Source organism: Daktulosphaira vitifoliae, unplaced genomic scaffold (assembly GCF_025091365.1).
Source record: "Daktulosphaira vitifoliae isolate Bord-2020 unplaced genomic scaffold, ASM2509136v1 Scaffold_1, whole genome shotgun sequence".
In the NCBI taxonomy this organism is placed as follows: Eukaryota; Metazoa; Arthropoda; class Insecta; order Hemiptera; family Phylloxeridae; genus Daktulosphaira; species Daktulosphaira vitifoliae.
Genome location: NW_026099572.1, coordinates 51,711,544 through 51,724,526, shown reverse-complemented (window position 1 = coordinate 51,724,526; position 12,983 = coordinate 51,711,544). Strand labels below are relative to the sequence as shown.

Genomic DNA, 12,983 nt, shown 5'->3' with positions numbered 1-12,983 from the left:
TTTTTTTTTTTGTGTCTGTGAACGCTCAATCTCAGCTCTCACAGGACCGATTTTGATGAACAATATGTCAAAAGATCACAAATCGTATCTAGTCGAAGACATTACCCTCAAAAATTGAAAAAAATTCCTTCGTTCCCCGTAAACGGTGGAAATCCTCCAAAAAATTACAAATTTAAAAATCGCTAATTTTCGATATTTTTTCAATTTTTTTTTACTTAAAATTGCCATAAATTTTTTAAAAATGATCGAATCAAATTAATTTTTTTTTTTTTATAAATGCCTTAGATATTTACCTATCATTTTATATATTTTTGTGATAATTTGACCATTTAACAGCCCACAGGAAGGGTTTCAAAATGGTAACTTTTTACAAAAAATTAACTTTTTCAACTTAACTTTTGAAAATGTTCCGGAAGACTGAAACTTTTATATATATCTTAAATTAAAGATTATGTAATATACTTTAATTTGAAAAAAAAAATTTTACCTCTGGATTTGTCTCCCATAATAATCTAAGGGAGGATATTCTCAAGATTCTACCCAGGTAGGGAAACGCTTAAGAAGTTATAAAAATATAGCATAGCATTTTTTCATAAAATATTAATTCTTAGGAAAATAAGAGAGAGTTAAATTGATATTTTCAAAATATACAAAGATACATTAATATTTTATAAATTTGAGAATTACTATTATAATAATAACTCAGAATATTCATAATTCTTTTTGACACTTCAGCACTCTGAATTTTTAAAAACCTCCTTCTATGTAAAATAATGAGAATTTTATTTAATTGTAATACTAGTTATGCATAAAAAAAATTTAATTAATTAAATAATTATGATATTAATTATCACAGTTAGATATCCAGGAAATAATTTTATAATCTAATGTTATAAAACTATAAATATGCCTTAACATTATTAAAAAAAAAATGTTGTCAGAATAGATATAAACTAATTGTATTATTTAAGGTTTTAAAAATTTCTAAATAAAATTTGACCTAACAATCTTCGAAAATTTTTTCATGAAAACTTTTTTTTGACACTTATGTTCATCATAATCATATATTGATCTATACTGTTTTGTCTCGTCCCTACTTTTTTTTAATCTTGAGAATGTGATATAATTAGATAGATGCTATTTCATTATTTAGGAATAATATATTTTCACAATAACTTTATTGATTCAATTAAAATTTGCATATATAATAATATGCATAATAATAATATAATAATTTATTATATTTTAGCAATATTAAGTTTCTACAAAAATTCAATGATTTTGGATGAAAAATTCTAAATGATAAATTCACTGACTTTTGTTATTATTAGAATCGCTTAACTTCCTTAGATTTTATTTTATTATTTTTATTTTTATTAATGAATAATACATTTTTACAATCATTTTTTATTTTATTTAAATATGAATGTGTAATAATTTATTATATTTTAGCTAAATATTCGTAATATTAAGATCCTTAGTTAAATGAATATTTAATAATTCCGGTAACATAAAGTCTTCGTAAAAGTAAATAAGTTTTGGTTCCATATTATCGTTCCAAAATTTGTCATCTCGAATAATTTTACAATAAACTATACCTAAAAAAGTTAAATAATAGCATTTTATAGTAAAATTATTTTTGGATAAAATTTTTGACCACAACAACTGTAGTCAAATCTAGTGTCAATGGGATAACTGTTATCTGGGTGACAATAGGTATTAAAATAAGTAGCAACACAAATACAAATTCCAAATACAACATTTTATATTCCGAAGATTGTGGAATGCCGGACACACATGTCGAAAATTGTAATTGGCTTATCTTAACCTAAATTTTCAGAAATAGTTTATGTAATTTATTATGTGATTTTTTTATAATCAATATTGAAATAAAATATAGGGTTTTAAAATAATAATTTAATTTTTTTTTTTGTATAGAGCAGTCTGAATAAAAAAAAATGGGTATTTTTACGACCTATTTTTAATGTACCCTTACGAATATATTTTAAACATAGCTAAAATACTATTATTTATTATTTTATTATATTTAATATAAATATATATGTTATTTAAAAAATGAAAAAATATTATTTTAAAATTAAAAATATTTATCTAAAACTAAAAATATCAAAAATAAAAACTCAAAAATTCTCAGTTATAGTACTTAAATTGGTTTTTAGTTTTATTAAATATGGAGTGTTTTAATAATTNACTTAAATTGGTTTTTAGTTTTATTAAATATGGAGTGTTTTAATAATTAATTAAGCCTAGACCGTAAAATTTGTCATGGGTCTAATATTTACAGGAGAAGAAATAAAAAATTAAATTTCTCTGTCGATTGTAAAACCGTTACTGTAATCGCAGATTATAATTAAATGTGTAAAAGACAACAAAATTTGTCTTTAAAAAAAAAATAAGTAAAACATTTTTATACCAACAAGTAAAATTGAAATAATATTCTCAAAGAAAAAAATAATAAAAATAATAATTTAAAAAAAATAAACAATTTGAATATAAAAATTGTAAAAAATGAATATTCTGAATATTTGTAAAAAATCTAGTCACCCATATTGTTTTTATTATAATTTTGCAAAAAACATTGAATCTTACCACACGCCTATAGCACTTAACATTTATTTATAACCATTTTTTTTACTCGTCTAGTTCAATCATTTCTATATTAATCAATCGTGTATTACTATTACTACTATTGTTATAAATATTTTTTTTGGTGTTATTGTTAATCTTATGTAGGCCAATAGCATGCCATATACAATAATAATAAAAACTATATATTATATTTTATTTACACTTTTTATGAAAACAAAATAAAAATCTAAAAAAAAATTAAATTTTGGAAAAATTTCAGAAAATCTTAGTTGTATCTTATTATTTATTCTGATTTTATTTTTAGTACCTTTTGGTGTCCAAATAATTAAATAACAATACTGCCATTGTGTAATATGTAATTCTCCTTGTATTTGATAAAAAGTATCAGAAGTACATTTTAATACGAGTTCTTCATTCTTATTGTAATGCACATAATTTATTACTTTATTTTTAATAGCATCTTCGGGAGTCATATATTGGACCTTAACTGGACATTTTATTTCAACAATACCATCTTTCCCAATTATACCATCTGGTTTTGCTGTTAAATAGTTAATGTTTTTATCAATAAATGCACTGCACGGTTCAATCTTTACGTCCATTTTCTTCTCAAAATGTTGTATTGCTTTCAGCTCATTAACTATGCCATATTGCTCAACATAACTATATATATAAATCAACAATAGCATAAAACTGGAAATTATTATCTTCACAAAACTAAAATATTTAAAAATAACTATTGTATAACTTATTATTACTTACTGGATATTATTTTTGGTATTACTTGATTTTTCATTATAAACGTGCAATGTCCTTTTCAAGAATGAATCTTTGTTTTTTGTTTGATTAAATGAACAAGCACAGTAAAAACGAGAAGATGTTAGACGTTTATTACGTAGTTTTTCCCAGATATCTTTATTAACGAAATGTATTTCATTTTTCTTAAATAATTCATCGTCATAGTTATTTAATTTTAAACTTTGTAGAAAAACTTTTTTAATAAAACCAGATGGTTTTGCTGTTAAATAGTTAATCTTTTCATCAATAAATTTATGACACATTTCAATCTTTACGTCCATTTTCTTCTCAAAAAGTTCTATTGCCTTGGGCTCATTAACTGTACCATATTGCACAGGAAACCTATATATATATACCAACAAAAGCACAAAACAGGAATTTAGTATCTTCTTAAAAACGTTTGAAACTAAATTATAAAAAAAAAATTGCTAAAAATAATATGAAGATAATTTTGTATTTAATATTACTTATTATACTTTTTATTACTAACAGAATATTATCTTTAGTATCAGAGTTTTCATATTTTTTATTCCAAATGCGCAATGTTTTTTTCAAGAATTGTTCGTTATTTTTTGTTTGATTAAATGAACAAGCACAGCGAAAACGAGAAGATGATAGACGTTTATTACGTAATTTTTCCCACAAATCTTTATTAAAGAAATGTATTTCATTTTTCTTAAATATTTCATCGTCATATTTATTTAATTTTAAACTTTGTAAAAAAACTTTTTTAATATTTTCGTAGTCTTTATCAATAACCATTTCCTTTTGATTAGCTGCTCCATTATTTGTAATATGAATAATAAATTAAAGAAATTAAATAAAAGTTAATGTCTAAATGATTAGAATAATACAAAGAAAATAGAAAAATAATATTAAAATTAATTAGTTTATATATATTAAAGTTTGTTTGAAATTAAGCTGTGATTTATTTATTATATTGTAAAGTGTCGATTGGCGCGTATTTTTTTAACAAATATTGTGTAACGCAAGATGACTTCGCTTACAGTAGAAAAGTGTTAGATGTATCAGTTATTTAAGTCAAATTGCGTGCGTTTGTTATGCCACTGTGTTTCGTTAACTATAGACTTCTTTGAAAATATAATTATTCAGAATAACCAATATGTAATCAGTCAAAATATTTTGGTTCAATTACAAAGCAAAAATGAATCATTAAGAAAAATGGTAGTAGAGTTCCAAGTTATCATAGAGCTGTAAAAAATTTAACATGTTAATCAATATGTAAGTAGCATACTTGATAATAAAAAAAATGAAAATATTATTAACCATAAGCCGGACTATAGAACAGATGCATTATTTAGTTCACTAAAACAACTGATGAAAGAAATAAAAAAAAACCCAGCACTGTCGTAGAACAGTGAAGACGCGGCCTAGTTGGAAAAATATAACTTCGATTAAAAGTACTATAATAAAAACGTTTCAATACAAATATGTAGATAGTATTTTATTTTTAAAAGGAATTGTTAGATTATTTCAAAAGTAACATAAATTCTTATTTCCTTAATTATATCCTATACACAAGTTATATGATTTATTATTACATAATAATAATATAGTATTGTTTATTTTGTTAAATCTATAGCAAACGTATATCAAAATAGTATGGATTTATCAAAAATAACAATAAAAGAATTTTCGATTATTCTGACTCTCATTAGTTAATTATAATTTTATTTTGGAAATAAAAAATTGTAATTTATCATAAGTCATTGGTTTTCACTAAATATACTTATCAGATGCACATTAAAAGTTGCACAAATCCTCCTTAAAATATTTAAAATTGACACTAATATCGTTTTTTTTGTAAGTTAGGTTACGTATCTTTAACTTTTTTTTGAATATACTAATTCACCTAAAGTAAAGGCATTAATAATTGTAAACAAAACTGAATTAGATATTTATTGTCTACATATTATTAAAGAATGTAGAAATTCAGTAAAATGTCGGAAAGTCATCTCGAGCTGAGAAAAAAAATTTTAGCACTCCGTGAGCATATAAACATGTATTGACTACAATGCTAATTTTTTCGATTTAGAACCTGAAATGTTTACTAGGCTTGACCATAGAAATTCCAGAGGTACTCTGAAAATTTTATTGAAATCCGTTTGTTTTTGTCCAAGTTATGAGCTTTATTTTTTTTTAAGTACTTATGCATAGTTTTTATCCATAAAATTTTCAAAAAGATATAGCAATTTAAAGCTCAGAATATTAAATTGAATAAAAAAAACTTTTAACACTTAAATAGCATTATTATTAACTACGACATCCATTTATTCATAAATATAACTTGTCGGAAATATTTTTAACTTAAAATATGTAACAAAAAATTTAATTTAACATATGTTTGAAGCTCGTAGCATTTCTGGAACATGATCAAAAATCTACTTGAAAAATTTCACTCCTTATGCAAAATTGCTACTTTTTATCCCCCCTCCACCCACCAAAAAAAAAAGCCAAATAAATGCTCAGATTTTCGAAAAAAAATTTAACAAATAAAAGGGAAATACCTAAGGTACTCATAAAAATTAATTTTTTATGATCCATCCATTTTTTTAAAAGTTATGTTAGCTTTAAGAAAAAAAAAGTTAAAAAAATGTCGAAATTTACCTTTTTATAAAAATAGTAATTTTTGGGGAAATTTCCACAGTTTACGAGAAATGAGGGAAATAATATCAATTTTTGAGTAATATGTCTTTAATTGCATACGATTTGTTCTTTTGATGTATCGTTAAAAAATCGATACAGTAAGAATTTAAAAAAACTGGCAATAAACAAAATAAAAAAAAAAAAATCACAGCATTTCGTCGATGATAAAGTGTTAATTGTAATATTATTAATTTTCATGTTTATTACCCATATATTACTAATATTTAAGAAAGTTTTTATTCTGAAAATTTTTAGAGTACATCATGTTGATTACCTTTATTAATATGTGTATAAGAACTTCTGTTCATTTTTGTTACAAAAGTAATTTTTGTCTTTGACAACAAATTATTCACATAATTTTTTAAACTTGTACGATTTAAAAATTGTCCAATTTCTCCTTTGAAAGTATTAAATGTGAATGAAATAATTTATTTCAAAAATTCATTATTTAATTTACAATTATCGCAAAATTCATTCATTAAAGATAGTAATGCAGAATCATTTAATTGTGCTAAAATAATATCCAATATATCCTTTTTTTGATGATATTCCAGTCTTACTATATCAATAAGTCGTTTTGCTAAATTATATTGCCAAGGGTTAACAACAAACTTGCCATAAATAAAAAATGAAATCATCCTAACTACGTATTCAGATACACGTGGAAACTGTATTTTAAAAATATGATTTGGATTGAAATTTTTAGTCCGAATATCAATTTTTAATACTTCTAAAATATAAAGACATAAAAATGTGTGAAAACACTCTAAAGACTCTAATTCTTTTTTTAATTTGTTTAAGCTTGATTCTTTTTTTTGTCTACACTCGTAATCGTTTTTACAAGATATTGATAACAACTTTATGTCATCTTTATTTATAAACGAATGATTAATAAATCTTTGATTTTTTCCACAGACTAATGATTTGATATCACTATTAATAGTACTTATAACTTGTAAAAATGAATCGTCAAATATTGTGTCATAATCAGGTGGCTGAAATCAAGTTGTAAGTATGTTATCTTCAAAAAATAAAAGTAATTATTATATAACAAGCCGTCTAAAGTTTAAATTGAATCTAATGTAATATTATATTATTACTTATAATATTTACATATAATATGATGTTATCATTTGTACATGTATGTCACATATTTTGATTATACAAGATCACTAAAACAGGGTTCTCTTATTTAAAATATATAACAACCAGATTATTATGGGATAAAATATAATTATTGTAGAGATTTTTAAGTAACGCCTACACGCAGGGCCCTCATTATAATAATTCGATTAGAATAATAAGTCTCAGCTTCCATGATCAACTAAGGGATCGTTATATTACCCCTTGCTGACTATTAAAATACACAAAATCTACGACACTTCTCAAGATTTCACTCTTTGGGTCTAAGTCGTTTTTTTATTTAATTTGGAATATTTTTCAATTTAAAAAAACTTGGTCATTTTTTTTAAATTTTTTGAACTTAGAATATTATTTATTAAAACTAAATGAAATTTAGAAATTTTAAAGTGAATTATGTTTTATAGTGAATTACCTTTTAATTTAAATTAATTTGTTCATTAAATAATAATGTTTCATTTTTCTTATTGTGGTAATAAGTATCAAATAATATTTTAAACATAATTTTTTTTTATTATATTATATTAATAATACATCAAACCCAACTTTAAATTTTTATTTAATAGTTAAAATTTAGTGTGAGCTTTTCTTATTGGGTAGCCTGTTTCGTCGCTAATGTCTTTGCTTTAACAAAAATCGCGCCGGCAGACAGAGTTAAAAGTCACAATTTTTTCAATTTAAACTGAGATTTAAATTAATTTTATACAATTTTTATTGGTCTATGTGTATTGCAATACATTGGGCCACCACAATACCTCCTTGATAAATTTTTTCATCTTCTTTTTCTTCGCTTTAATCCAAACTACTTGAGGTCGGCCACATGATAAATTTTTTACATTGATATAAATATTTTTGAATCTTTTTTTGGCCAGAACAGAGGAAGATTTAAGAAGTATTGGTCGATCACTCAATAATATATATTCTCCCAAAAGAAAATACTTATTCAAAAAACATAAAAAAAATTAAATAAGGAAAAATTATGATTTATACTTCTAATAAAATTTAGAATCTTTAGAATCTTTTACAAGTAAAATCAGTAATAAATTTTGTGTAATTAAATCGTATTATTTAAAATTTGAATCGTTCGCGTAAGTAATTATATTGCCTATATGACGTGCAGTGTAAATAGTATACGTAGTGCATTTAATACCAGAAACAACGTTGGATTGCTTAAAATATTATTGCATTACATAGGACGCAAAGTAAGTACAATTTAAACTATGCTTTCGATCCTCGAACAATCTATTCCATAATGAACCACTACTAAAATTAATAAAAAATGATATAACTTAAAAAAAAATTTAATATTGCAAATATTCAATTATCTACCACTTGCTTAACCTCTTTTATTATTTTTATTCTAATTATTATTTTATTTTTGGTTTAATACGCTAAATAAGACGGTCATCTAAGAGATCTAGGTACCAAAATGTATTTTGTAAAATAAATAAAAAAAAATCTCATTTTCCTACAGGCAGTCATTGATAACTTTACCATTGGGTTCTTTCGTATTTCCACTATGTCATCATAATTTATTTACGAATGATGAATAAATCTTTGATTTTTTCCACAGACAAATGATTTGATATCACTATTAATAGTATTTATAACTTGTAAAAATGAATCGTCAAATATTGTGTCACAATCAAGTGGCTGAAATCAATTTGTAAGTTATCGTCAAAAAAAAAAAATTAATGATAATAAAACAAGCAGTGTAAAGTTTTAATTGAATTTCAAAGAAGGCGCATCTGAGAGATTTCTTTGAGTATCTCGTATTTACACAATTAACGAAGATTTCTATCTTTCATAGAATTTGCAAGAAATAAGACATTACATTAATACAAAAAAATATTGGATTGTATTAATGACTATTTTTTAGTAATGACATAGTGAAACAAAGATCGATGAGTCTCTTAACTGGATTAAGGAGGGGAAAGTAAATTAGATCCCTCTCTTCTTTTCAAATCCTTTTTTTAGTTAGTTATTATTATTTTATAAAAAAATAATTGAATTAACTTTTAGAAACATTAAATAACTTTTAAACTGTTGGCTTCTAACAATATCATTAAATCATTAAATTATAATTACCAATTTAGTTTTTACAAAAAATTATAAATCAATTTTATTTTAAAACTTTATGAATTGAACTAATAATATATAACCTTGATTTATGATATTTGATTATTTTAATAAAAATCGTCTATAGAGCTATTAAATGTTTATATTTTTAGATTATTAAAAAAAATATAATGTAAATAAAATATGTTATATGCTTATATTAAATAAAACTGTAAAGAAATAAATTAAAAAATTTCTAAAACTAGCTTCGTATTTATTAAGTGGGAATCGCTTAAGAAATTAAGGCTTTTTGTACATATATTAATTTTTAGGAAAATAAGATAGAGTAAACGATATTTTCTAAATATTAAAAAATAAAAGTTAATATTTTTTAAACTTGAGAATTCCTGTAATAATAAAAACTTATGGCACTCTGTAGTTTTAAATACTTCATGCTATGTAAAATAAAGATAATTTTACTTAATTGCTAAGTCATATATGCGTAAAAAATGATATCAATTATAATAATTATGCTATGAAAGAATTAATAAATCAATTTATAGTCCTTGAAAAAAAATATGTCGGCATTTTCTTAAAACAAGCGAAGGCTTTCAATTTAGTATAGTACTAAATAAATGTATATCACACAAAATAATTGTGACGGTGTGACCAAGTCAGTAACGCGGCAGTGCTTAATGCGCGAAACTCGGTCATGGGTGGTTTTATTTACTGAACGAGAGATCAATTCGGTAATTGAAGTCACTATCCCATTCTCCGGGGACGGACAACCACCAGTCCCGGAGTATAAATGGTTAAGAAAACCTCCTCTTAGGGGGAGATCGCTATGTCTCTTAATGAACTAATAAAAAAAATTAAAATAACAGAAAATAAAGCGTGGATTTACAAAAAAAAAAAAATTCTGAACAAATTCCTGCTTATTTAAATTATAATTACCAAATTAGTTTTTACAAAAAATTATAAATAAATTTTATTTTTAAAAACTTTATAAATTGAACTAATAATATATTACCTTGATTTATCTTATTTGATTATTTTAATAAAAATCGTCTATACCCACATATCAATGAAATATTTCTAGAATATTCCTAGAATATTTATTTTTGATATTAAAATATTTCTAGAATATAACCAGAATATATTGAAATATTCTCACAATGTTCTCAGAATATACTTTAGCAGCGAATATTACATTCTTACAGTATTTTAAAGGTATATTTCTAAAATATTATAAAAAATATATTGTGACAATATTTTTAAAATGTTTTATCAATATATTAAAAAAATGCAAAAATTTAGACCGCTACGCGAGAGTCGAACTCTGTAACTTCAAGCGCTTTGGATTCGTACGTGACCCATTGACCCACAGGTTGCTTTGATAGTAATAGAATAAAAAATACTATTTAAGGTAGTTCAAATGGTTATTTGTCTATTAAGTAATTTTTCTTGTTTAAAAAAATTCAAAGTAAATACAATTTTATATTCAATTTAGATTAGATTCATATAATTTTTTTGAAAATCGGTGACCCCATCACCATGATTTCTCCTTGTAAGTTAGAAACTGACTATTATTGTTGATAATATAGAAATATATTCTAACTATAATAAAAAAACTTTTTAGGATTTTTAGTTTCACAGGACAATAATAAGATATTATTGCGTTGATCAAACTAAAAAAATTTTAACTCGATAGGCCTGCAAATAATAGCAACAAGGTTTTTTTTACTGTCCTTGACTTACTTAGCTTAATTGAATTAGGTTAATTAAAATTGATACTAATTAGAGAAAATGGCTGTTTACTTATTAAAGATTTAGGAATATGTATATATAATACATAAGTATTATATAACAAGATACCAATATCATCCAAAGATGTAACTAAAGGGAGAAAAGAGGATGGCTTGTGTCTCTTAAGTTACCTCAGTTGGCCAACAAGATATATATTTATAATATTTAAAAAATTATATTGATAATATATTCAACAAATATTTCAAGTTAAATATTCTATATTTATTTTAATTAATATATTTTCATAATATTTATAAGCCAATATTTAAAAAGATATTTTTTAAGCACATTGTAGAAATATTTTCGGTGTAATATACTGTATTTATTCTCTTTAATATATTATCAAAATATACATAAACAAATATTTAAAAAATTATATTGTGAGCATATTATGAAAATATTTCAATAGAATATATTTTTTATTATGTTTATGAGATATTGTCACAATATTTTATTCAAAATATTTTAAAAAGTATTTTGTAAGAATATTTTGACAATATTAATATATTGAAATTGCTATGTGGGTAGAGTTATTAAATGATTGTATTTTTAGATTATTAAAAAACATATAATGTAAATTAAATATATTATATGCTTATATTAAAAAATAAAACTGTGAAGAAATAAATTAAAAAGTTTTTAAAAGTAGTTCAGTATTTATTAAGTATCTTTAGAAAAATTAAATAAAGTAAAAGATATTTTCTAAATATTAAAAAAAAAATTGAAGAATAAATTTTCCTCGTTCCTCGTAATTGGGGGAAACCTCAATTTTTTTTAACGATACATAAAATGATTACAACTAGTATCTTGTTAAAGATATAACCCTCAAAAATTGAAAAGTTCCTTAACCATCCTTTTCCATACAGATAATTAAAATAATTCATTTCTAATATATTTGAAGTATTTATTGTCGAATTAGGTTTGATATGGTAATAGGTTTCAAGTATAAAATTAAATAATTTTACTTTGTAATTTATTAATTTTTTAACTTTATTTGTGTGTGCTACTGCCAACCTATAACATTCCAAATTTTTGGTAACATATATTTGTATAAATCATTTAAAAAAAATGATTTTTAGTTTCACTTGAGTTTAAAATAGATTTTTACAATTATAATTGAATTTTATAATATGCTCAATTTAGTAGATTTTTTAACAACTTTTTGATTTTTTTTTTTCAGATAAAGTATATCGATAAAATTAATTAAGTTCTGAATATTTAGTTTTTTAAACTATATTTATTTTTTACTTTTTAGTTTCATATTATGATAGTAGTTACTATCAATATCATGGTTGTTACGGGTAACGGGAAATCAGGGTTCGATTCCGGGGAGGGAGTCTGAGAAACGGCTACCACATCCAAGGAAAGCAGCAGGCGCGCAAATTACCCACTCCCGGAACATGGAGGTAGTGACGAAAAATGACAATACGGAAAACATCCCTCGAATTCGGAATGAATACTTTATATCTCTTAATTAGAATAAAGTGTGTTAATATATATTTTTAATAGTAATTAGAATATATATATATACAAATAATGCGACTTAACTACGTAAAAGTATCATGCACTAGGTATAGCTGTGTTTTGTGGGCGGGCGTGTCGGACTAACGTTATACCTGAGGTATAAACGGCAGTAGGAATATATACGTAAGCCGTATGGTACGCGGATAGTATTGGTCAGTCAAAATAAAAATTTGTTTATATATATATAATATTGATGACAAGCACACGGGTACGATAACCAAAAATAAATTTATACAGAGGAATAGTGTTGTCGTCGTGTGATGAGCGCGGCGTGGGGTGGGGTGAATGCGTTATGACAGTTTAGTCTAGACGACGGAATATGCGATAACGCGTGGCGTTTGGAGAGTTACATACATACATACATACATACATACATACAT

At 23.6% G+C, this 12,983-nt stretch overlaps 2 protein-coding genes across 5 annotated transcripts in view; both read right to left on the bottom strand.

Moving 5' to 3' along the window:
* The window catches only part of LOC126896997 (uncharacterized), a 192,619-nt gene that overhangs the window by 109,530 nt on the left and 70,106 nt on the right, over positions 1-12,983 (bottom strand). The window lies entirely within an intron of this gene.
* LOC126896990 (uncharacterized) overlaps positions 1,325-12,983 on the bottom strand; it is a 46,392-nt gene continuing 34,733 nt past the window's right edge. Inside the window, exons 1-5 of one of the 4 annotated variants that reach the window (XM_050670306.1) lie at positions 6,350-6,800; positions 3,899-4,184; positions 3,373-3,750; positions 2,918-3,273; positions 1,325-1,598 (exon numbers count right to left, since the gene is read on the bottom strand). In XM_050670306.1, coding sequence (XP_050526263.1) covers positions 1,453-1,598; positions 2,918-3,273; positions 3,373-3,750; positions 3,899-4,184; positions 6,350-6,383 — 1,200 coding nt within the window. In that variant the 5' untranslated portion in view covers positions 6,384-6,800 and the 3' untranslated portion in view covers positions 1,325-1,452. Of the gene's footprint in view, positions 1,599-2,917; positions 3,274-3,372; positions 3,751-3,898; positions 4,185-6,349; positions 6,801-12,983 lie in introns of those variants that run through there. The other 3 variants (XM_050670303.1, XM_050670301.1, XM_050670305.1) reach the window with 3 other exon arrangements.